Source organism: Arachis hypogaea, chromosome 14 (genome assembly GCF_003086295.3).
Source record: "Arachis hypogaea cultivar Tifrunner chromosome 14, arahy.Tifrunner.gnm2.J5K5, whole genome shotgun sequence".
In the NCBI taxonomy this organism is placed as follows: domain Eukaryota; kingdom Viridiplantae; phylum Streptophyta; class Magnoliopsida; order Fabales; family Fabaceae; genus Arachis; species Arachis hypogaea.
Window position 1 is genome coordinate 6,970,023 of NC_092049.1, and position 23,407 is coordinate 6,993,429.

General features: G+C 32.6%; 2 protein-coding genes across 2 annotated transcripts; one reads left to right on the plus strand and one right to left on the minus strand.

Moving 5' to 3' along the window:
* Nucleotides 1-9,883: 9,883 nt before the first annotated feature.
* Nucleotides 9,884-12,767, plus strand: LOC112741271 (mitochondrial pyruvate carrier 4). Its single transcript, XM_025790173.3, has 5 exons — nt 9,884-10,240; nt 11,209-11,307; nt 11,559-11,611; nt 12,217-12,290; nt 12,484-12,767. The coding sequence occupies exons 1-5, from the start codon at nt 10,186-10,188 to the stop codon at nt 12,521-12,523; spliced, it is 321 nt and encodes a 106-aa protein (XP_025645958.1). The 5' UTR covers nt 9,884-10,185; the 3' UTR covers nt 12,524-12,767.
* Nucleotides 12,768-13,536: 769 nt separating this feature from the next.
* On the minus strand, nt 13,537-16,086 carry LOC112741272 (uncharacterized). Its single transcript, XM_025790174.3, has 3 exons — nt 15,342-16,086; nt 14,361-14,531; nt 13,537-13,988 (listed from the first exon to the last, which is right to left on the minus strand). The coding sequence occupies exons 1-3, from the start codon at nt 15,708-15,710 to the stop codon at nt 13,857-13,859; spliced, it is 672 nt and encodes a 223-aa protein (XP_025645959.1). The 5' UTR covers nt 15,711-16,086; the 3' UTR covers nt 13,537-13,856.
* Nucleotides 16,087-23,407: the final 7,321 nt, after the last annotated feature.

Below are 23,407 nucleotides of genomic sequence, written 5' to 3' on the forward strand. Positions count from 1 at the left end.
AAAAATCGCTTAAGAACCGGCGAACCGGTCAAAAACCGGCCGGTTACGCTAAACGACGCCGTTTTATGTTTTTTTAAAAAAAAGAGACCGACCCGACCCGCTCGAGGAGCACCCTAACCCCCCTTTCTTCCCCCGACCCCATTCATTCATGGAGAACCCTAGCCGCGAAGAAGGAAGAACAATAGCCCCCCTGTCGCCGTTTCGTCCCCTGGTGTCGCCATCCTCAGCCCCAGTAACCCTCCAATCTCCATCTTCGCCTGTGTAACATAATACAGCTGCATACTTTGTATTGCCCAATAAAATTGAAATGCAGCAAAATAGCAATCTGTTAGAGTTTGTTTTGTATAGCTGTGGAATTTGTTTTGTATAGTTAGCAGGTTGGTTAGTTTGTTAGATTTAAATTCTACACCACTAGTTAGTTATTTAATTTTTCCTATTTGTACAGCTATATATACTGCATATAGCTTTGACTCTTCAAATCAATTGGATTATTCCAAAATTCCTTTCTTTCTCAATCACAATCTCGTTCTTCTCTCTTCTGTTTTCTCTACTCAAGGCTGCATCACAAGCCTTCTCCTCTTCAAGCTTGCTCTTGCAAGTTATTTAAATTACAAGCTCGATACCATTTTACATGGTATCAGAGCCTCCAAATTCAAAAATGGCAGATCAGTCATCAGATTCGAATGCGAGTCATTCATTGAATTCCGCTGCAGATTTTGAGAGATTCACTAGTTTCATGCGTCAATTCTCTCAGTTTCAAACACACATCGGCAGATCCAGCTCCTCTTCTGCCATTTCTGATCCGATCAGTCCTTATTTTCTTCATCCAGGTGAAAGTCCTGGAACTTCTCTGATTCCGCTCCAGCTAACGCCTCAAAATTATTACCAGTGGTCGCACGACATGTGGAGAGCACTGAGATCGAAGAATAAGGTGAAGTTCCTTGATGGATCGATTCCGAAACCGACCAAAGGCGATCCTACTTTCAAAGCATGGGATAGGTGCAATAATTTTCTTCTCTCTTGGATTAACCTCTCTCTCAGTTCTGAGATCGCTAAAAGCGTGATGTGGATTAGTTCAGCTCCAGATTTATGGAACGATTTGAAGCATCGTTATTCGCATGGAGATGTTTTTCGAGTAGGTGAGTTGAAAGAGGAATTCTATGCGCTCAAACAAGGTGATATCTCTGTCACCTCTTATTTTACTAAGCTGAAGGCTATTTGGGAAGAATTAGAAAATTTACATGCCATCCCTAATTGTGTTGCTTGTGTGAGTGGTTGTTCTTGTGGATTAAAAATCGTTCGAGATCATGCATCTGAAGAATATGTTGTTAAATTTTTGAGAGGTTTGAATGAACAATATTCCACTGTTAAATCACAAATTATGCTTATGACGCCATTGCCTGAAATCAACACTGTGCTAGTTATGCTAACTCAACAGGAACGTCAGTTGAATTGTGAGTTGTCTGATAGCAAAATTGTGACTAATTCTTTGGAAGTGCAAGCCTCAGCTGGAGGTGGTTCATTCCCAGCAAGAGGCAGAGGCCGTGGGAGAAGTACAAGTAGAGGAGGCACTAAGAAATCCTATGGTCGAGGATACACTTCTAAGATTTGTAGCTACTGTAATCGAATTGGTCATTTAGCAGAAACTTGCTACAAGAAAAATGGTTTTCCTGCTCACTTAAAACAACGAGTAGCTAATCAAATCAGCACTGAAGGGACAGTTGAGAATTCTAGTGCTGAGATCACTGATTCTGGCTCAAATGAAAAGAGTAATGATACAGTACTTGTGTTAACTCCAGATCAGAAAGAAACTTTACTGGCCCTCCTCCAACAACCATTCATGCCAGCTTCCCATAGTGTTAACCACATCACTTCTTTAGCCACCCTCGCTCAGCCAAAAGGTAGGCATTTCTTGAGTATGCATCAAATTTTAATAAAACCTCTTGGATACTTGACAGTGGAGCCACTGATCATGCATCTTACATTCAAGAGTCTTTTAAAACTTTCTTTTACATGAAGCCGGTCTTAGTAAATCTACCTGATGGCTCCACCACTACTACAAACATTTGTGGCACTGTACAACTTTCGAACCATTTGACCCTTACTAATGTCTTATTCATACCTCACTTTAAATACAATTTGATTTCAGTTTCTAAACTCACAAAGTCATTGCATTGTGAATTAAAATTCACTGATTCTTCTTGTGAGATATAGGTACTCCCATCATTGAAGATGATTGGGCAAGCTAAAGTCATTGGTGATCTCTATGTGATGAATGCTCAACCCTGGAAGCTAACTACACCAGTAGTTCATACACCCTTAATAAATTTGACAGTGCAGCAGAATTTAGGAGCCTTATGGCATGCTAGACTAGGTCATCTACCATATAGCAGAATGTCCATAATGAAAAATACATTTCCATTCATCGAGTGCATCTCATCATCTCATGTTTGTGATTCTTGTCACTTTGCTAGACAAAAGAAATTGTCATTTTCTAATAGTAATACACACTCTGAAAATCCTTTTGACTTAATACACATAGATATTTGGGGGCCACTCTCAATTCTATCAACTTCTGGCCATAAATATTTTCTTACTATTGTAGAAAATAAAACAAGGTTCACTTGGATTTATTGCATGAAATTAAAATCAGAAGCTGCGAGGTTGGTGCAAAATTTTGTTCAACTGGTGCAAACCCAATTTCATAAAACTGTGAAACAAATTAGAACAGATAATAGAATGGAGTTTAAAATGAATTCTTTCTACAACTCAAAAGGAATATTGCATCAAACATCTTGTGTTGAGACTCCTCAACAAAATGGAATTGTTGAGAGGAAGCATCAACACATATTGAATGTTGCAAGAGCACTTTTATTTCATTCTCATGTTCCAAAATGTTTTTGGCACTATGCAGTGCAACATTCGGTACATTTAATTAATAGACTGCCAAGCACTTACTTACAACATAAAACTCCTTATGAAGCTCTTTTCAACGCTAAACCAGATTTAACTTCTCTCAAGGTGTTTGGTTGTCTAGTTTTTGCCACTACTTTAAGTGTTGGTAGAAGAAAATTAGATCCAAGAGCTCGAAAATGTATTTTTCTCGGGTATCAATTAGGGACAAAAGGATCCATTCTGTTTGACTTGAAAACAAAAGAACTTTTCATATCAAGGAACACTGAATTTTATGAGCACCATTTTCCTTTTAAACAAGTGACAAGCGATCTCCCTTCCATGCATCAACATTCATTGGACTTGTCAAATTCTGACCCTTTTGCATTTTACTATGATAATTTCACATATAATACAGCTGCATCTCATCATGACACACCAGCACCTCCCACTATGAGCATTGCATCAGATTCATCTATAAGTTCTGCATCGCCAGTGACATCTTCTCATGACATAATTACTTCTGCATCATCCTTAGCATTGGAACCAGCATCAGCACAAGCATCATTAGACCATACATCCACTAACATTGAACCTCCACCTGCTGTACCAATTTCTAGAAGGTCTGAACGAGAAAGAAAACAACCGTCTTATCTTAAAGATTTTCATTGTTTCCACATTTCATCACATAGAGATCCAATGAATGCGCTCCAATTACCTTCAACTTGTAAGTATCCTCTTTCTCATCATTTGTCATATGCATTATTCTCTCCCAAGCACCAAGCCTTTACTTTCTCTCTCATAAATAACCCGGATCCCAAATACTATTCTGAGGCTGTCTTGCATGATTGTTGGCGGAAGGCCATTGAGGCAGAACTCACTGCTCTTGAGCAAAACAAGACCTGGATCATCACTCCTCTTCCTCCTAGGAAGAATGCAATTGGTTGTAAATGGATCTTTCGTACCAAATTCAATCCAGATGGCACCATTGAAAGACACAAAGCGCGGCTTGTTACCCAAGGCTTCACTCAAATTCCCGGAGTTGACTACATTGACACCTTTAGTCCCGTTGTGAAGATGAGCACTGTGAGGGTTCTCCTTGCAATTGCCGCAGTGAAGAACTGGCACCTTCATCAGCTTGATGTGAATACGGCTTTTCTTCATGGCGACCTTCATGAAGATGTTTACATGAAGCTCCCAAAGGGACTGCAGTGTTTGAATCCCAAGTTAGTTTGCAAATTGACGAAGTCTTTGTACGGCTTGAAGTAGGCTAGTCGCCAGTGGAACATCAAACTCTCTGCTGCTCTTGCTGACTTGGGGTTCACTCAATCTGAAAATGATCATTCATTGTTTACTAAATCCACCGGTACAAGATTTACTGCCATCCTTGTTTATGTGGATGATCTAGTGCTGACAGGGAACGATCTGGATGAAATTCGGGCTGTTAAGATTTTCTTAGATGATAAATTCAAGATTAAGGATCTTGGCATCCTCAAGTTCTTTATTGGTATGGAGGTAGCGCGCAACAAAACCGGTATTGCACTGTATCAAAGGAAGTATGCATTAGACTTAATCACGGATTGTGGCTTACTTGGTGCCAAGCCAGCTTCTACGCCTATGGAGTACACTACCTTCCTGTCTAAGGATTCAGGTTCTCCTCTTCCTGATGCAACCATGTATCGCAGATTGGTGGGCAGACTTCTATATCTTACAAATACAAGACCTGACCTTAGCTATTCAGTTGGGTGCTTATCTCAGTTCATGGATTCACCCACTGATGCTCACTTGACGGCAGCCTATCGAATCCTTCGATATCTTAAGCAATCCCCTGCAACAGGCCTATTTTTCTCAAGCAACAATTCCTTTACACTGTCTGGTTACACAGATTCTGATTGGGGTGCTTGCAAAGACACTAGAAAATCTATTAGTGGCTATTGCTTCTTTCTTGGCAACACTCTCATTTCTTGGAAAAGTAAAAAGCAAGCCACAGTTTCAAGGTCCTCCTCAGAAGCTGAATATCGTGCCCTTGCTAATGGCACTTGTGAGCTTATTTGGTTACTCAAGCTTTTAAAGGAATTTGACATTCACCCTCCTCTTCCGGTTGATATTTTTGTGACAATAATTCGGCTATCTACATTGCATCAAATCCTGTGTTCCATGAGAGAACCAAGCATGTTGAGGTAGATTGTCATGTGGTTCGAAATAAGTTTAAAGAAGGAATTTCTAATCTCAGGCACATTGTCTCTAGCGATCAACCTGCAGATCTTTTCACTAAACCCCTTGCTCCCAAACCATTTTCTCACTTGCTTTCCAAGCTGGGCTTACTTGATTTGCACAACCCAAGTAATACCAGCTTGCGGGGGCTGTAACATAATACAGCTGCATACTTTGTATTGCCCAATAAAATTGAAATGCAGCAAAATAGCAATCTGTTAGAGTTTGTTTTGTATAGCTGTGGAATTTGTTTTGTATAGTTGGCAGGTTGGTTAGTTTGTTAGATTTAAATTCTACACCACTAGTTAGTTATTTAATTTTTCCTATTTGTACAGCTATATATACTGCATATAGCTTTGACTCTTCAAATCAATTGGATTATTCCAAAATTCCTTTCTTTCTCAATCACAATCTCGTTCTTCTCTCTTCTGTTTTCTCTACTCAAGGCTGCATCACAAGCCTTCTCCTCTTCAAGCTTGCTCTTGCAAGTTATTTAAATTACAAGCTCGATACCATTTTACAGCCTGGTTCCTGCCCAGTAGCCCTCCATCTCCATCGGCTTCATCTTCTCAACAGCAGCACGCAGTAGCCCTCTCATCGCGCGGTCGGCGGTCCTCAACAGTCAACACCGGTAGCCCTCCATCGACCCAGGTGAGTGACTCGTCCTCTGCTCATCTTCTTTGTTCTTCGCCTCTGCTCATGTTCTTCCATCGACCCCGGTAGAAACATGCATGAAATTGAACTTCCTCTGTGAACTGAACTTAGAATTATGTTTTATTTTGTTGGTCAATTTGTGTTTGGTCTATTTGTTTCCTCGGCTCAATTTCTGTTTGCTGCTGAGCATAAGAAATAAAAAATCTGAACTGTGAACTGTGTGAAGTGTGAACCTGCTCTGTGAAATTGGCTCTGTGAACCGTTCAATTTCTGGAACTTCATCTGTGAACTGTTCAATTTCTGTGAACTTAGCTCTGTAAACTTCCTCTGCTCAGTGCTCATCTTCTTCCTTCTTTGTTCCTCTGCTCAATTCCTGTTTGTTGGTTAGCATAAAAAATTAATAATCTGAAAATTAACTGGCTGTGGCTGATCTTCTATTTTGCAGCTCAATTCCTGTTTGTTGCACAATTTCTATTTTGTTGGTCAATTTGAACTGTGAACTTGCTCTGTAACTGAAGACATTCTGTTTTCTGTTGCTCTCTATTTGTCAATTTTATACAAACACGGTTTGGTATGTAACTAAAGACATTCTGTTTTCTGTTGCTCTTTTTTCTTTGTTGCTCCATATCTTTTGTGCCCCCCCTTCTCTTTTCCCAGTTAAGATTAAATGATTCTTCCATTATGAACTTTGGTTGCATTCGGCAAGTATTGTTTAATGTTTATACAATGCATATCGTCTTAAATACAGATTGATGTCTGAAGGATTTGTTTCATACCTGGAGTTGTGGAAAAAAAAATGGAGTTTCATTTAAAAGATTGTAACATCATTTGCAGTATCAGCTACTTTGTTGATGTAAATATCAATATTATACTCTAGTATGCTATCTTGTATTGCTTCCTTTTGTAAATATCAATTTCTGACTTTCTGTGAACTGTTCAATTTCTGACTTGGCTGTTTTTACTTTTTAATTTCATATATGCTTTATTAATTTCAGTTATGGAAGATAATATTAATCAAGAAGTATCTGCTAATAACAATGTTTTATGTAGTGTTTTAAATTTCGAAAATATTTTAAGATTTATATCAGACTATAATTATATTTTAGGATGTGTATTTATAATTTATTTATTATTCTATTCTAAAACGGTTTTTTCGGTTGAACTATCGGTTGAACCGGTTAGACTAGTAAACCAGTGACTAGAGCGGTTTAATGACCGGTCCGGTTTTCTGAACGTTGCTCCCAATACACATAAACCCTTACTGTCAGTAGCGGTTTATGGCCAAGCATCAATAAACAGAAACCGCGATAGCCTCTAGCGGTTTCTGTATTTTCCATTTGCATGTAATTCGTGGCTGGCTATAGCGGATTAATAAACAGAAACCGCGATAGCCTCTAGCGGTTTCTGTGTTTTCCATTTGCATGTAATTCATGGCTGGCTATAGCGGATTAATAAACAGAAACCGCGATAGCCTCTAGCGGTTTCTGTGTTTCCCATTTGCATGTAATTCGTGGCTGGCTATAGCGGATTATGTGTTTACGTAAATCACTACTACCAGTAGTAGTTTTTATAGATATATAAAATAATGTATTTGCGTCTTCAAGAATGCAATTGCGTAAATTTAAAGGACAAACAATTTAGTTATGTAAATTGCCCTTTTTTAAAATTGTTGTTGAAAAAGTCTTTAACGTGTATATAATATTTTTCTTTCTATTTCAATTTGATTGCAATTTGTTTACGGTGAAATTTTCTAGGAGGAAGACTTTATACAAAAAAAAGAATATTCTTACGTAATTTGTAAGGGATGAAATTTTGTGGGAGAATTTTGCTAGGAAGACAATGAGAAATCTTTACAATATATATAATGGATTGAAAATTCGGCCCAATAATAAAAAAAAAACACCACTTAAATTACCCAAACTAAAAATCTTATTCAGTTATTCTAAAATTTTAACCATCTTTTATACTCTAATTTACCAATTTAACATTTTATTTCCCAAAATTTCTGTTGCCGCTCATTCATCAACCATCTCCCTTCACCGGCGTCATTCTTCCGCTCACCGGACATCATTGTCGCCTCCTGGGTTCATCAAGCCGTCGCCGCTTCACCAACCACCCCATTCACCGGCGCCACTCTCTCCCTCACTTAAAATAATCATCCGACTACCTAATGAAATTACCATCCAATATTTCTTAATTGTATATACTTAAACCAAATCGAACAAAATAACAATCCACTTAAGAATAAAAATCATTCGCATATCTAGTGAATTGAATATCCAACATATTTTAATTATATAACTAAACTCAATCCAATCAAAATAACCATCTACATAAGCATTAAAATAATCATCCATATACCTACTAAAATAACTTTAAACAGGCCATTGAATTAATATTAATCTGTCCGAGAATGGCATAGAGAAGTCTAGCCTTAACAGCTTTTTGAAACTCCAATTTTATTTTCACCCTTCAATCCTTCACCAGTTTGATCCAGAGAGAAGAAAGAGAAAAAATTGCATTGGAGCACATCACAAAATGCCAGCACTCTAGTAGGCTAACAAATCCAATAGTTAAATGGGACACAAGAAGCACACAAACGGTGTTTATATTACTTTTTTTTTCCCTATTGTGATAGCTGCTGATAAAAATGAACGAATTAGAATATAGAACCATGAAGAGACAGCATCAACATAACAATGAATCATCATCATCATCAGGAATACCAACACCTCAATAACGATGAAAAAGAAGAAGCTCGATGTCCCTTTGATGATAATGCAGCGGCCACGGAGAAGTACAGAAGAGACTGCGGAGGTATCCGACTCTCTTACGGAAAAATAAGGTGCAGTTTCGGTTGGCAGGAACCCCACAGCGACGTTGGAGGTGGATGCGGTGGCATCGGCACGGTCTCCGAGACCTAGAGGACAGCAGCAAGTTTTGGGAATGAAACAGAAGTTGAGAAATTACGATGAAATTAGAAGTAACCGTGTATTGAAATGCTAATTCTAAATTTTTAAATTTTAAATTTTAAAATTAAATAATTAATTAAAAATCTGATATTTAATTTTTAATTATTAATTTTTTTAATTTATTGTACATATTGTATTGTACACTAATATCATCATTTTCTCATACTTTTTTTTAGGAGTGTGCATGGTTCGACCTGGCCCCGAACACTTTAGGGGCTATTTTGGTGTGATTTCACTGGGTTTAGGATCGGGTAAGGGTCTAAAAAGTAGATCCGGTCATTATTTTGGGTCGGGTCCGGGTCATGGCTCGGGTCACCCGAAGTCGGCCCGGTGGCCCGGTCATCATACACAATTAATATTTTGTGTTATTAGTGATGAATGATGGCTATTCTTAAGTGGAATTTAAGTATTATAAATCTTAATATTTTGTGTTATTAGTTATTATAAGATTATAAGTTAATGTTTTATATTTAAAATGCATAAGATTTTAGACTAATGCATAATATTGTGTTATTTATATTGATTTAAATATTTGGTATTATTAGACAATATTAGTATTGATTATGCTTATGCTTTAATTTTAGAGAAGAGTTGGTTCTTGTTATATTTTTCTAAGTGAATTTTACTATGTCAAATAATGGTTGGAGTCTTAGAAATTTGGATATTTTCACATGCTAGCTTATACGAAGGTATCAAGGTAATGTAATGTTAACGGCCCGATTTTCACCCGATTTTTACCCGGTATAATCGTGGCCCGAAAGTGTATAGGTTTCATCGGGTCTAGAGCCGGATTTGGGTTTAATAAATAGGCCCGATATATATTTCGAGCCGAATCTGTATCACATCAAACCCGGTTTCACCCAATTCATGCACACCCCTACTTTCTCTTAGAAATGGATCATTTCCATTTTTTTTAATACTTGAGAGAATAAAGTGTGATATCTCATATTTAATTTGGAATCAAAATTAAATAAAAGAAAAAGAACAATAAAAAATAAGATCCTACACTATTTAATTTTTTTTTTTTTACTAGAGAGAGAGATCCACTCCCGTTTTTCTTTGTGGGATGAAATTTGTTTAGTCTGCATATGGAATTACCTAGGTTGTTAAGCAACTTACGCAATAAATAACGGAGACGCACAAATAAATCTAAAATCGAATGCCAAACACCAAAACACATGCAACAAAAGTCGCTGAGATTTTCCCGTGACGCCGCGAGTGTTACTGTGCTCTGCACTCTGCAGATGAATTTACCAATTTGCCCCAAACCAAACTTAGCTCAACGTCAGAAACATATACTTTTAACCATGTTAGAGCCACGTGTCAGGATCTGATTGAATGGCGCTGCGAAGTGGATCCTCTCCGCAGTTGTTCGAGCCTACTATATAGTTTCCTTTGGTCGCAGAAAGTGAACCCCATTTCGCAAAATCGAAAGCGAAGAAGAAGAAAAATCATGGCGGCTTCAAAGCTTCAAGCTTTATGGAATCACCCAGCTGGTCCCAAAACTAGTGAGTTACCTCATTCGTTTTTCCTTTCGTACTCGATATTTTTTTCTATACTTTCTTTTTGTCTTATTTATTTTCGTCTATCGAAGAGTTTTCTATTCGATTCGGTTCTTCGAATCTTCATTCCATAGCACATAAACTTCTCAATCGCAATCCACTTCCAATTTTTATTCCTGAAGCTATAGGATTTGACTAGCTGAAAATTCCTGATTTATTGGAAGGTCAAATGGACTCGCAGATTTTTTTGCTCAATTTTTTACCTTTTATTTTATTTTATTGAGGGGGTAAACATTATGTCTAAGTGTTCACGGTCAATAGTCTTAAATTAATCCTTTTTTGGGGATATATTTTTCGAATTGCTGGGATTCGTTTATTTTATTTGTTTAGGTTCCATTTCAGTTTAATTCAGCCTTTTTTTTTGGGGTATTTTGTCCAAATCTAATTGAATGTGATGAATTTCAAGTTTTCATTCATTGGGAGTCCTATTACATCATGAATTTGGTGGTTAAGCGAAGAAAAGTAGAAGAAAATTGTTGGGGATTTGACAGATGAAGGTAGCATAATGAGGCATTATGGAGAAACAAGTTAATTTTAGATTTATTCATGTTATACTTTTATGCAAATGTTGTGACCTGGATGTTCCTAATCTACCCGAGGATAGATAGATTCCGGTCTTTAGCCATTGAGATAAAATGTATTGTAATTTATTGATCAACATTCGTCTGTGTATTCATGAATTGGTTAAAATAATATGATCAGAGGTGGCTTGCTTTTCTTGTAGTGAAATTTAAAGATCACTCACAAAGAGCACCAAAGGGAATATAATTTTCAGTAGAAAGTCATTCTTTCTGCTCTAATCCACCTCGTTATCTCTCATTTGGTTGCATTGAACCACTGTTGCTATTGAGCGTTAAAATGAAAATTGGCTACCCTTTGCAATGCTTAAAAAACTCATTTCACTTATTATGCAGTTCACTTCTGGGCACCAACATTTAAGTGGGGTATCAGCATTGCCAATATTGCCGATTTCGCAAAACCACCTGAGAAAATTTCCTATCCTCAGCAAATAGGTAAGGGATACATATTGTAATATCATTTACTGTTATATATTATGGACATAAATATGCAGCATGCTGCATGCATGTCTGAATTCCCTAGAAGGCACAAACATGCAGAAGTTTAAGATTTATACAGAATTATGAGTAATCATATCCATTTTTCTTTCTTTTTTTTTATGCTGTTCAGCAATCAGCTTTTGCAGATACATTACCATGCATTAGATTTTATTTATATCTGTGCTGATTCCTGTTATCTTCCCCAGCTGTTACTGCTACTGGAGTTATCTGGTCACGTTACAGCACTGTTATCACTCCAGTAAGCTTCTTTTTCCCCCCCTCAAAAGAAGGATTGCTTCGACATGTATTTGTGGCCTAATACATGGATCTTCTTTTTTCAAGCAAAATGTTATCATTTGGCTATATTCTGCTTTGCAGTTGCATACCTCTCTTTGAATGTTGCAAGAGCATGACATACAAATTTGACTTAAATGGTTCCATAACATCAATTAGGATATGCCCATGGTAGTTCTAACTTCTAATGTGCAACTTAGGAGGACATAAAATTCCCGTTTTTCATCAAATAATTAATTAAATCATTAGATCATGATGTATATACTACAGCCTTCTCACTCTGATGTATTCATTTTTTCCCTATAGAATTTGGTATCTCATCTTTTGTCCCTACATTTGTTATCCTTGCATATTTTGTCTGCAAACCAAGTTGCTTCCTTCATGCCTCCTTGTGTGTATGAGCATACAAGATTTGTATGCTAGTAATGAAAATAGCCATAAGAGACATGTAAACTACTTTGTATATCACTTCCTGCGTATTATCAAGATTATAGTTTTTCTTTTTGGTTAATGTAGAATACATTTTGCATGATCCAGATGCATTTATGGTAATTATTTCTTATGATGCAGAAAAATTGGAACCTATTCAGTGTAAATCTTGCAATGGCAGCAACTGGCATGTACCAACTCTCACGTAAATTGCGGTGAGTTAATACCCCAAAGTGGTGGGTACTTCATGAAACTTGGCCATTGTTTTTTGGCAATAGTTATAATTTTCTTGAGAATCCGTAAGGTGTTCGTTATGCTATTTTTTGCTATGTTTTGCCAATGGTTATTATAATCAGCAGTTAACACCTTGCCCATCATACATATATATTAACTTGTACTACTTTCCAGGCATGACTATTCTTCTGAGGCAGCTGTTGCAAAAGAATGATGACGAAAACATTTGAAAATCCCAAGTTACTGTGTCTATGGAGGGGGATGGCCTGTTTGTAATTTCCACACACAATTGAATTCTTGGTTTTGAACTAGTAATTTCATCTGTACTTTTTGGCAGGGCAAGAACTGTTGGGTCATCCTCTATTGTGTATTTTCTCTTTTATTTGAATGTTGTAGAATAAGGGATTTTACACAAGTAGTGAAATGAATGTCACAAGTCTCGATATTTCTTTTTGCTAGCCTTGCCTGTGTAGTTAATTTTTCAAAGTGAACCGGTTTTCCGGTTCCCTTCCCATCATCACTTTTATACTTGATAGTTATGTGATTTCATGGATAGCTTAAGAATTTGCAGCCTTCTATTCTAGGGTATACCTGATTATTATATCATGATTTCTAAGATAGCATTTGGAAGAGAGACAGAGATTGAGAGATTGAGGCTGAGGGACAGAGATTGGAAGACAGAGACTGAAATAAGTCTTAGTATTGTGTTTGGTATAAAAAGGGAGATAGAGATTGAAATAAGAATGAAGTTCTAATTTAATTTGCACAAAGTATAAAGTTAGAATTAATTAATTGAAGTGAGGGTATTTTAAGTATAAAATATTAAAATTTTAGTCTCCACTTGCAAAATCTTCAGTCTCCACTTTTTGGAAGTACTAAAATATTGAAATTTTAAAGATAGAGATTGAAATTTTAATAAGTCTCTGGGCCAACAAACATGATACTGTTCCAATCTCCCAGTCTCTATTCCAATATCTCAAAACAAATGCTATCTAACTTCATTCGATTTAAAGGGATAATTAAGTATGCCAAAAAGGCATGAAAACTCTAAAAAGACCCGTGCATTTGCCCGGACACATACACAATGGAGTATTATCGTGCTGCTTTCTATATTTACACAGCTGATAAATAGAATGCTTATTATCACGATAGGTTGATATATTATGGGAATTAACCTACAACTACAAACAAAAGGCCTCTGTGAATTTATCTGACAACATTGCAAAGTTGAATCAACTTGAAATAGCACAATTTCATCAATATATTGAGTACAAAAATCCACATCAATTCCACAATATCCCGCCTCAATAGATATTAGGGGAAAAAAATAAATATGTCCAATGGTTGGGGAAAAGGAATACTATGACCATCCCACCAAGGACACTGAATAAGAAAAATATTATAGGCATATGCCGGTACAACAATCCAATCTAAAATGATCAATGGGTGAACACAAAACCAGGTGAAAATATACTTTTGTTGATCAAATACACGTGTAGATTGGTGCACTAATGCTCACTATCCTGAGGACTTCTGTTCACTTTGTGTTACTGGCCATCTCTTGTTTGATTAGTTTTTGAATCAGAGTCATTTTCATCGTCATGTGATGTTAACCCCAAACTTAAATCCAATGTGCTTTCATTTAGATCTTGGCGTACTACTTGATTTTTGTCCTGAGGCTGAAATATAAAGTCAAAATTATATATGAAATTAAAACGAAGTCAGATCAGAATGCTAATTAGTCACTTTATGGACTTCAAGTTTTGCCAGGAATATTAGACATTTTTAATTACATGATAATCAAGCACATTCATCTTTTTTCAAATTGCATAATGCTTGTTTAAACCAATAATATTCTCCAAAGTCCAAAGTGACAAACGAACCATAATGATCATCATCTATTTTTTTAACCCAAAATGATTCCCTTCCATAAATTTATGTAAGCTAACTATGCATACAGTTTTGCTTCCCTCTATAGTTCTATATGACTCGCTGGAAACAATGAAGAAAATGTGCAGAGACATGAAGCCCAATCACAGGCAAAGGTTTACCTGACTTTCATCTGCAGGGACATCATTTATGTCAGGTTTTTCATCCATAGTCTCAATTTTGTGACTTGGTTCTGCTGCAATTGGATCGGTATCAACTGGCTTATCTTCTTCAATCTTTTCAGCACCATCAATTTCTGCAGCCTCATTCCTTTGCTCCTCTAGTACAGCAACCTGCATCATTAGACAACCCAGATTTCCAATCCTCATTAGCATTTAAACATGAAAAACCAGTATCAACATGTGCAAAAAGCTTAGCTTTACCAGAACGTTCTATCAACCTAAAAAACATTTTTAGCAAATGACATATTCATGAGATCAGTCATCCCATATACATGTAAATTTGAATTACCTGCCCCGAAAGGATAAATACAGAAGTTGAAGAGAGGTATCAAAATCTTTGCACTAATGGACAGGATAACAAATTACTGAAAACTAAATTGGTTATGGGTGAGTAGATCCCCCAAAGGCATTCACTTTCTTTTTTCACATAACTTTTAGCTCTGATACTTGAATAGTCTCACTTTCTGCAAACTTGCATTCATGATTTTCCAAATTCTATCGTCAGATAAACCTGCCACCACATGTTAATAGGGTGGCATTGCCATCAATTACCTTCATTTTGCTATCACTCAACAACTTCAGCACAAGACTTGGGTAGGTATTTCCCATCTTGGCGGATTCATACTAGAACATACTTCAAAACATATAAACAAATTCGGCTCAAATAGAAATAGCATCAACCTCATTCTACATCATATCATTCCTCTCATTCCCATCACATACCATAGCCTAAACAATCACTTCCACCACACTCACAACAGACCCAAATCTTCCCAACTCCTAAATTACTAACAATCCAATAAAAACCCTAATTTCAACACACACACAAAACCCAAAAACCAAAAGCAAAGCGCAAAGGTCAAGACTTTTTCTTTTCCATTTAAATATATAGATAAGAGAGGCGCATTGTAAGTGACATACCGGAATATATTTGAATTTCCTGCGTGGCGGCTCTTCGGGGGCGTCAGAGGGTGGTGGCACAGAATCCTTGGCAGCGGCGTTTCCATTTGAATTGTTGTTGTTGTTGTTTTGAGATTGGGTTATAGGGGTCCACTTGTAAAGAAGCAGATGGGAACCGTTATTACCGTTAGAATGGTGCGTGTGATTGTGATTGTTATTGTTGGCGGCGTTGTTATTGTTGTTGTTGTTGTTGGAATTTGCGGAAGCAGAGGAGGAATTGGGTGAAACGTGGACCCACTTCTTCTTCCACTTTCTCACCGGTCCGGTGAACACAGTCGCCGGTCCGTATCGGGTGGACGACCGCCCCAGCCGGGCCCCGACACCCTCCATCGTCGCAGATCTAAACTCTCCGAACTCCGATCCGCACAATCTAAACCCCAAAACAAAAATTATTTAAAATTTATTAAAATTTTATTATTTTTGAGGGGGAAACAAATTGGAATTGGATTTTGGAGTTAGAGAGTTTGGGACTCCTCTATCTCTGTAGGAAAAAAGGGACTCTTTTTCAGTGTCTCTCGTAAACACAATTGACCGATGATTCCTTTTTATAGTTTCAGTTTAGTTTCCAGGTTTGGGGTTGAGGGAAGGATCGTGTGGCTCAAGAAAGCCACTTCCTTTGAGCTAGTAAATCGTGGTCGTTGGCTGTGTGTACTAGTTCCTCCTCTCCTTAGTCAACTTTAATTAACTTCTTTTGGTGGGATTTATCATTTATCCAATCAACTAAAAGATATATATATATTTTTTTTATCTATTATTACATTGAGATAGTGGTTTACTGTACTAAGGTGGTTTTGTGAAAAATCTTTAGACTTTAGTTTTCAATTTTAGAATTTTTTTTAATATATTATTGGCATAAAAAATTTATATTATTAATTGATTAGCATAATAATGATATAATTTTTATACACTATTAATTTAAAATAATAATCAAATTATATTATTATTATATTGGAAAATTCATTTTTTAAAATTTATCATTTGAATAATCATCGAAATATATAAACACAGGTGAATGATAATATAATTTTTTTATACAATCAAATAATTCATCAAAATCAAACACTCAATATAATATATATATTATTAGAGGAGTGTTAAGGAGTCAGTAATTTTTTTGTTTTGTAATCATCAATAATATTTTTAATAGTGTGAGATTACATCTAATGGTGAGAAATTATTCATTTTTTTATGGTTAAGTATTGGTCACAAAACACAAAAATTACTGGCTTCCTAGACTTTTCCATATTTATTATTTATAAGGTCTTTATTAAAATTATTTTTTTCAATTATGTGATAATATAAAATAATTGACTAATTGATGGTATAAAAAAAGGTGAAAACTCAGGTGAAGTCGACTTCATGTGAAGTTGATACCTGAGAGCCGTTAGATAAAAAATTAGTCAAATCAATCAAATCATCTAACGGCTCTCAAATATCAACTTCACGTAAAGTCGACTGCACCTGAGTTTTCACTATAAAAAAAACTTAAGTCCATATTCTATTTTTTTTTATTGTCTACTGTCTAGTCCATATTCTATTTAAATTAGGAGAACTATTTTCAACTATTATTAATTTTAGGAATATTTTTAATTTAAAGTTTAAATCATCGCTAGTATCTAAAAAATTGTCAAATGCAAATAATCTTATCTAATTTTTTTGGAGTTTCTATTGAAAATATACTCGATCTTCAAAACTAGAGATAAATGATTACAAGATTTAATTCATAATGTTCGCAACACAATATTTATTCATATTTAATCTAAATTTTACGGATATGATTCGATCCGCAAATAGTTAGAATCAGACATTAAATTTTATAAATATATCTACATATCTAATGTGCAAATCTAATTAAATGATAAAAATATTATAAACAAATGAAAAATATAGTGTTTAAGTGCTCTTTTTAATTTGGTTTAGTTAATTTTCGATTTGTGTTCCGCTCTTAGAATGTTAGTATCTTAAAACTTGTATTATTAGTTGTTTGTTGTTGTTGAAATGTTAGATAATTAGATTTGGTTGTTTTATTTATATTATTATTCGTATATATTTGATTGTTTTATTCCTATTATTTTTAAAAATATATTGTTTAATTACCATAACAATGTATTTATTTGCAAATAATTAACTAATAACATTAAAAAACCTATATTAACAATTAACATGCGTTTAAACTCTGTCCCAATGAGCAATGAGTTTTATACATATATGCTTTTGTATACAAATTAAAATCATGGATGTGAGGAGTCTTGAGAATCAGATCAGGTCATGTATGGTGTTATGTTTGGAAATATGTAATAATAAATTCTCCATGGTAGGCTGCCACATTATTATTCATTATTTGACAATACAAGGCGTGTTATAAGAAGACAAGAAAACATGGAAATATGGAATAAGCAGGAACTGTTGCACCTCTATTGTAGATAACATTATTACTCAATGACTAATCAGTCCATAGAGACAACCCTTACTTTAATTTGAATATCTTCTCTTATCCTGTTATCCATATGGGAAATGGTTCACTCTTACCACACCATGCGTCAAACCTGATGCACCTAATTCCTATCCGCCAATCTTAGCCTGATTCAACATTTATATTGGTAGCCCCAATGCTTGTAGGCTAATTTTTTTTTATATGACACCAACTGTGGTGTAATGCTGGGTTATGGAACTATGGGGAGTTTTATACGGGTGTGGCGACGTTCAGGTGAAGAGAAGTAATCGGACGGTCCGATTTATTGCAGCTGAAAAGGGATACAAATCGGACCGTCCGATTTGTGGTTCATGGAGGGCAGTGCATGGAAATCGGACCCACCGATTTCATGCTTAACGTTCAAATTTTTCTTTTGCACAAGGAAATCGGACCCAACGATTTCTTGGCAAGATGGAAAAAAATTTTGGAAGCCATGAAATCGGACCCAGCGATTTCTAGGTGCCACACTTCCGTCAAGCATCCTGCGCTCCCATAGTGCGGTTATACACCACCACTAACCCAATATCAAAAATAAAAAAGTGATGCTTGTAGTAGTTTTGTATGTGACGCAATTAATAAGGTACACATGATATGCATGAATCTATCTATCACAATTTGCTATTATATTGAGTTGACATGGATGCTGTCTTTTGCATTGCTACGGATGGAGGCTGCAAATGTGCAGTTAAATCATGCTCTTTCGGTGCTACTGGAACTTTGGAACTTTTAACTTTAGTAGTTAGAAGCCCCTTATTCGCTTTAAATTAGCTTTTAATAATTTGTGATGTCAATTTAATTTTGGAGGCCACTCAGATAAACACGCCTAAAACATCTTTTTTTAAAGATGTTTTTATATTGTGTTTTAATTGGTTTCTATATAATTTATTCGGTGTTCCTCATCACATATTATTAAATTTCTCAAAAGATTTTCTTTCCAAAAACACTAAAAAATATTTAATTTGGATTAAAACAAAAAAAGTAATAGATTAATTATTAGATTTTTTTAAAAGATTATTTACATAAAAAATATATCACATTTATAAATATATATATATATAACAAGCTCAAGCGTTTAAAAATTTTTATAAATAAAAAAATAATTAATTTATATTCGTACAATATATAAAATAATTACTATATTATTATTATATTATAGATTAAGATTCACTAATTTAATTTTATTTTATTTTTAATATAAGTATTAGAAATAAATAAAATTTTTATAATTAAATGTAGTGTAACAAAATATATATAATATTAATTAGTTCTTAAAAATTTTAAAAAAATAGTTTCTCATTTTAGTAAAATAACTATTTATTAAAGTAGACAAATTAATTATTTTCTTCTCATATACGATTTTTTTAAGACATAAAAGCAATTAATTAGGACATTGGTTAAGATAATTAAAGTCACTATTTCATTAAATTTTTAATTTAAAGAAAAATCCTAGTTAATTTTGGTATAAAAATTTCGAATTTAAAAACATCGATAAAAATTATGTTGAATTTTGATTTATTTGATTTTCATTTAAATTAAGCACTACATAAGTTAAAGTTCTGTTTTGAAGTTATATTCAAGCTTTAATTTGATTTTTAAAGTTTCAATTTACTTAGTTTGATTTTTTAACTTAGGTATCCGTGACTCATATTAGGGTTTTAAGTGTTTAGTTGAAAATAAAAAATAAGGTAAAAAAATTTCAATTGTCACATCAAATAGTCGCTAGAATATATAATGTAGCAGTCGTTAGTCCATTTCAGCATGTCGTTAACGATTTTGTGAGACAGTGACAAAAATGAGATTAGGAACCAATGTGAGTCATAACTATTAAGTTGGGAGACATAATTGTTAGAACTGATTAGGAACCAATTGGGAGACATAATTTGTTGTTGCTTGATTAGGAACCAATTGTGAGTCATAACTATTAAATTGAGTAAATCGAAATTTTTGAAATTAGATTGAAATATAATTGTTAGAACTGAACCAGTGATCGAACCGATCAAGCTATTGGTTCACTGGTTTATTGGTTCAACTGATAAATCACTGGTTGAACCGATAAAACTGGTCTCACGTAAATATAAAATATAAAATAGTTAAAAACTTAAAATTAAAATTTGAAATACATATCTTCACTAACATTTTATGAAGAATCAAGTCTCAACTTCTAAAAATAACTAATATAAAAAAAACCATAAAATTTTAATACTACAATAGTATCTTATTTTGACATAATAAAAAAATAATTAATTCACAAAGCCTATCATCTAACTATAATATCAGTAGATTTTAACACTAACATCAAAACAAATAACCTTAATCACAATACTAGCAATAAAATAGATCAAGTAAATTAATAAATTTTTAGTGAAATTTATATTTATATTAATAATGGTATATAATTAAAATATAATTAATTTTAAAAATAGAAAAAACAAAAATTAAATTAAATTAGATATTTATGTATACTATATAATTAGTATTTGTCAAATATAGTACTTAGAAGTGCAATGGCTAAGTGGCAAGTAGAAGTTATTTTTGCTCCAAGGTTCGAGACCTTGTGGAGACATTTTAAAATTTTTTTCAAGCAGACCAGTTTGGTTAGACCGGTTTGCACCGGTTCTTACCAGTTCACACCGATTTTATTCCTTAAACGGTCCAAAGAATAAACCGAACTGGACTATAATCCAGTTCTAGTCCGGTTCACTAGTTTTCTGGTCGAACCAACTGATCCAGTTCGATTTTTACAACTATGGATATAATAATGGTAATTAAGTTGACCATTCAGTTGTTTTAATGATAATTAAAATCTAATAATAGTTTATAATAAAAGAAACATTCTTTTGCAACAATGAACCTATAGTAATAGTTAGGGGTGTTCATAGATTAGATTATATCCATATAAATCTACAGTATTTATCCGTATCTGATCTGTAATTTGAGAATATGATCTGATCTGTAAGATGATCGGATTGGATCGAATCGGATCCACACTCTAATCAGATAGAAGTAAATATGTTTAAAAAAGTAAACAAAAAAAATTATTGACTTTTTTTTATAAAAATAATTTTTTTTTTATATTTTTTATTTTATAGATATATTTGATATCTGATCCAAACATAAAAAGTGCGAATATCGAATTTGATCTAATGAGTTTAGTGCGGATTGGATCGAAATTTCAGCCATATCCCATCTGTAAACACCCCTAGCAATAATAACTAAAAAATTATAATGATTATATTTTTAACTAAGAGGAAGTGCAAAAAAAAAGTACTAAATACAATAACATTTAATCAAATATTAAAAAAAATTTTACTTTAAAACATACAGTTGGACTTTTTTTGCTCATATATATATATAATAATAATAATAATAATAATAATAATAATAATAATAATAATAATAATAATAATATTATTATTATGATAATTGCTTTGTATATCACACAAATATAAACGTTTTTTTTTCTATGATCTTAAGAAAGGTTTTGTAAGTCTCTAACTTTGTTGTCGATTTTTGTAGTGTTAGCTCTCATATTATCAATTTGATTCATATATAATTCGGATGATAAATTATTTGGTGACGTGCTTTCTTTTTTACTGTGATATACTTGTTTATTATTATTATTATTATTATTATTATTATTATTATTATTATTATGCACATTAAAAAATAACAGGCCAAATTATTGCCATAACATAATAGAAGTATGGAAGTTTATCATTCTTCTCTAATGGAGGAAACAAAATTCTTTTCAATAATTTATTTAACGTTTAGTAGAATAAAAATAAATTTTATTAGAATAAATTTTAGTACGAGTTTAATATGTTTATTCATCATAAAATATTTATAGAATTACTCGTACATAAATTTTGGAAAAAATAAAAAAAACCATGATTTTTTAATTTTATTTTTAAATAAACTTTATTTTTAATTTTAAAATAAATTTTATTTTTATTTTTTAATAATATTAATTTTTTACCGTATATAATTATTCAATTATTTTTTAATCATATATAAATAAATTACTCTTAATAAGACTTTTTTGTGTTATTCAATTATCTTTTTTTAAAAAATAATTAATTATTAAAATAATTAAATTTTTCACAACAAAAATAATAAAAAATTATGAATGAAAAAAATTAACCATCCTGATACTTTTTTGTATTTTTATTCATATTTTAATTATAAAGATAAATATAATTTAATTATATTATTTATGAAATGTGACTATAGATGTAGATAAAATTTAGTTATATTACTTATATATAGTTTCATTGTATTGTATTACTTATAAAGTTAGATTATAATTATGACAATAGAATTGTTCTTGTATTTTTATATGTGTGACTAATTGGTGGTGTTAAAACATTACTCTTAATTATAAATAAGGTTTATAATTTAAAAAATCAAAGACTCAATTAAAAAGATACGAAAAAAATGATGTTAAAATATTCTAACTCTTTAAAATAAAAATATTCGAAATTTAATTAAAAATTATTTAAAATTTAAACTCAAAAAAAATTTATATTCAATGTGTTTTGTATTAAATATATTTAATAACCTATTATATCATATTATATCATGTTGGTTGAAATTAGTTTTTATAATGTTAATTTTTTAATAACACTTTATTAGAAAAAACCATCTTTTCAAAATTTTTTAAAAACTAATTGATATTATATATATTTTATTACAATATATCTTGTTATAAAAAAATTATTTATTTCTAATGCTTATATTAAAAATAAAAACAAAATTTAAATTAGTAAATTTTAATCTATAATATAATAATAATATAGTAATTATTTTATATATTATACGAATAAAAATTAATTATTTTTTTATTTATAAAATTTTTTAAGAGCTTATATATATATATATATATATATATATATATATATATATATATATATATTTTGATGAATGTGATATATTTTTTTTATGTAAATAATCTTTTTAAAAAAAATCTAATAGTTAATCTATTACCTTTTTTGTTTTAGTCCAAATTAAATATTTTTTATTGTTTTTGGAAAGAAAATATTTTGAGGAATTTAATAATATGTGATGAGGAACACCGAATAAATTATACCAAAACCAATTAAAACACAACATAAAAACATCTTTAAAAAAAGACGTTTTAAGCGTGTTTATTTGAGTGACTTCCTTTAATTTTTACAAAACTTGTGTAAGCTGTCACAAATATTTTAGGAATTAATCAAATATTAAATATAACAATTTTATTTTTATAACCGATAGAACATTTATAAATGAGTTAAGCTTGAAAAAGTAATTTGAATAATCCATAAAAAAAAAATATATAATTGGTCTTAGTGCTTGTTTGGGCGTCATTAAATCGATAAAAAAGATTTTTTTTATTTTTTAGTGTGTTTGACAAATTTCTAATAATAAAAGTAAAAACACTAAAAAAAATCAAAAGAATATTTTTTTTTAAAAGCTAACATTTATATCTTTTTTTTAAAGATTTTTTTTCTTAAAAAAAAGACATTTTTCACATAAGAAATTAATAAAAAAATATTTTTATTTTATTTTATTCAAA

What these genes read in the sequence shown, in the direction of transcription:
- LOC112741271 (XM_025790173.3), top strand. Translation starts at nt 10,186, where the DNA reads ATGGCGGCTTCAAAGCTTCAAGCTTTATGGAATCACCCAGCTGGTCCC. An exon ending in TTCCTATCCTCAGCAAATAG is followed by an intron (nt 11,308 to 11,558) that starts GTAAGGGATACA and finishes TATCTTCCCCAG; the next exon opens with CTGTTACTGCTACTGGAGTT. An exon ending in ACAGCACTGTTATCACTCCA is followed by an intron (nt 11,612 to 12,216) that starts GTAAGCTTCTTT and finishes CTTATGATGCAG; the next exon opens with AAAAATTGGAACCTATTCAG.
- LOC112741272 (XM_025790174.3), bottom strand. Translation starts at nt 15,710, where the DNA reads ATGGAGGGTGTCGGGGCCCGGCTGGGGCGGTCGTCCACCCGATACGGA. An exon ending in GGAAATTCAAATATATTCCG is followed by an intron (nt 14,532 to 15,341) that starts GTATGTCACTTA and finishes CTAATGATGCAG; the next exon opens with GTTGCTGTACTAGAGGAGCA. An exon ending in TCCCTGCAGATGAAAGTCAG is followed by an intron (nt 13,989 to 14,360) that starts GTAAACCTTTGC and finishes TTTATATTTCAG; the next exon opens with CCTCAGGACAAAAATCAAGT.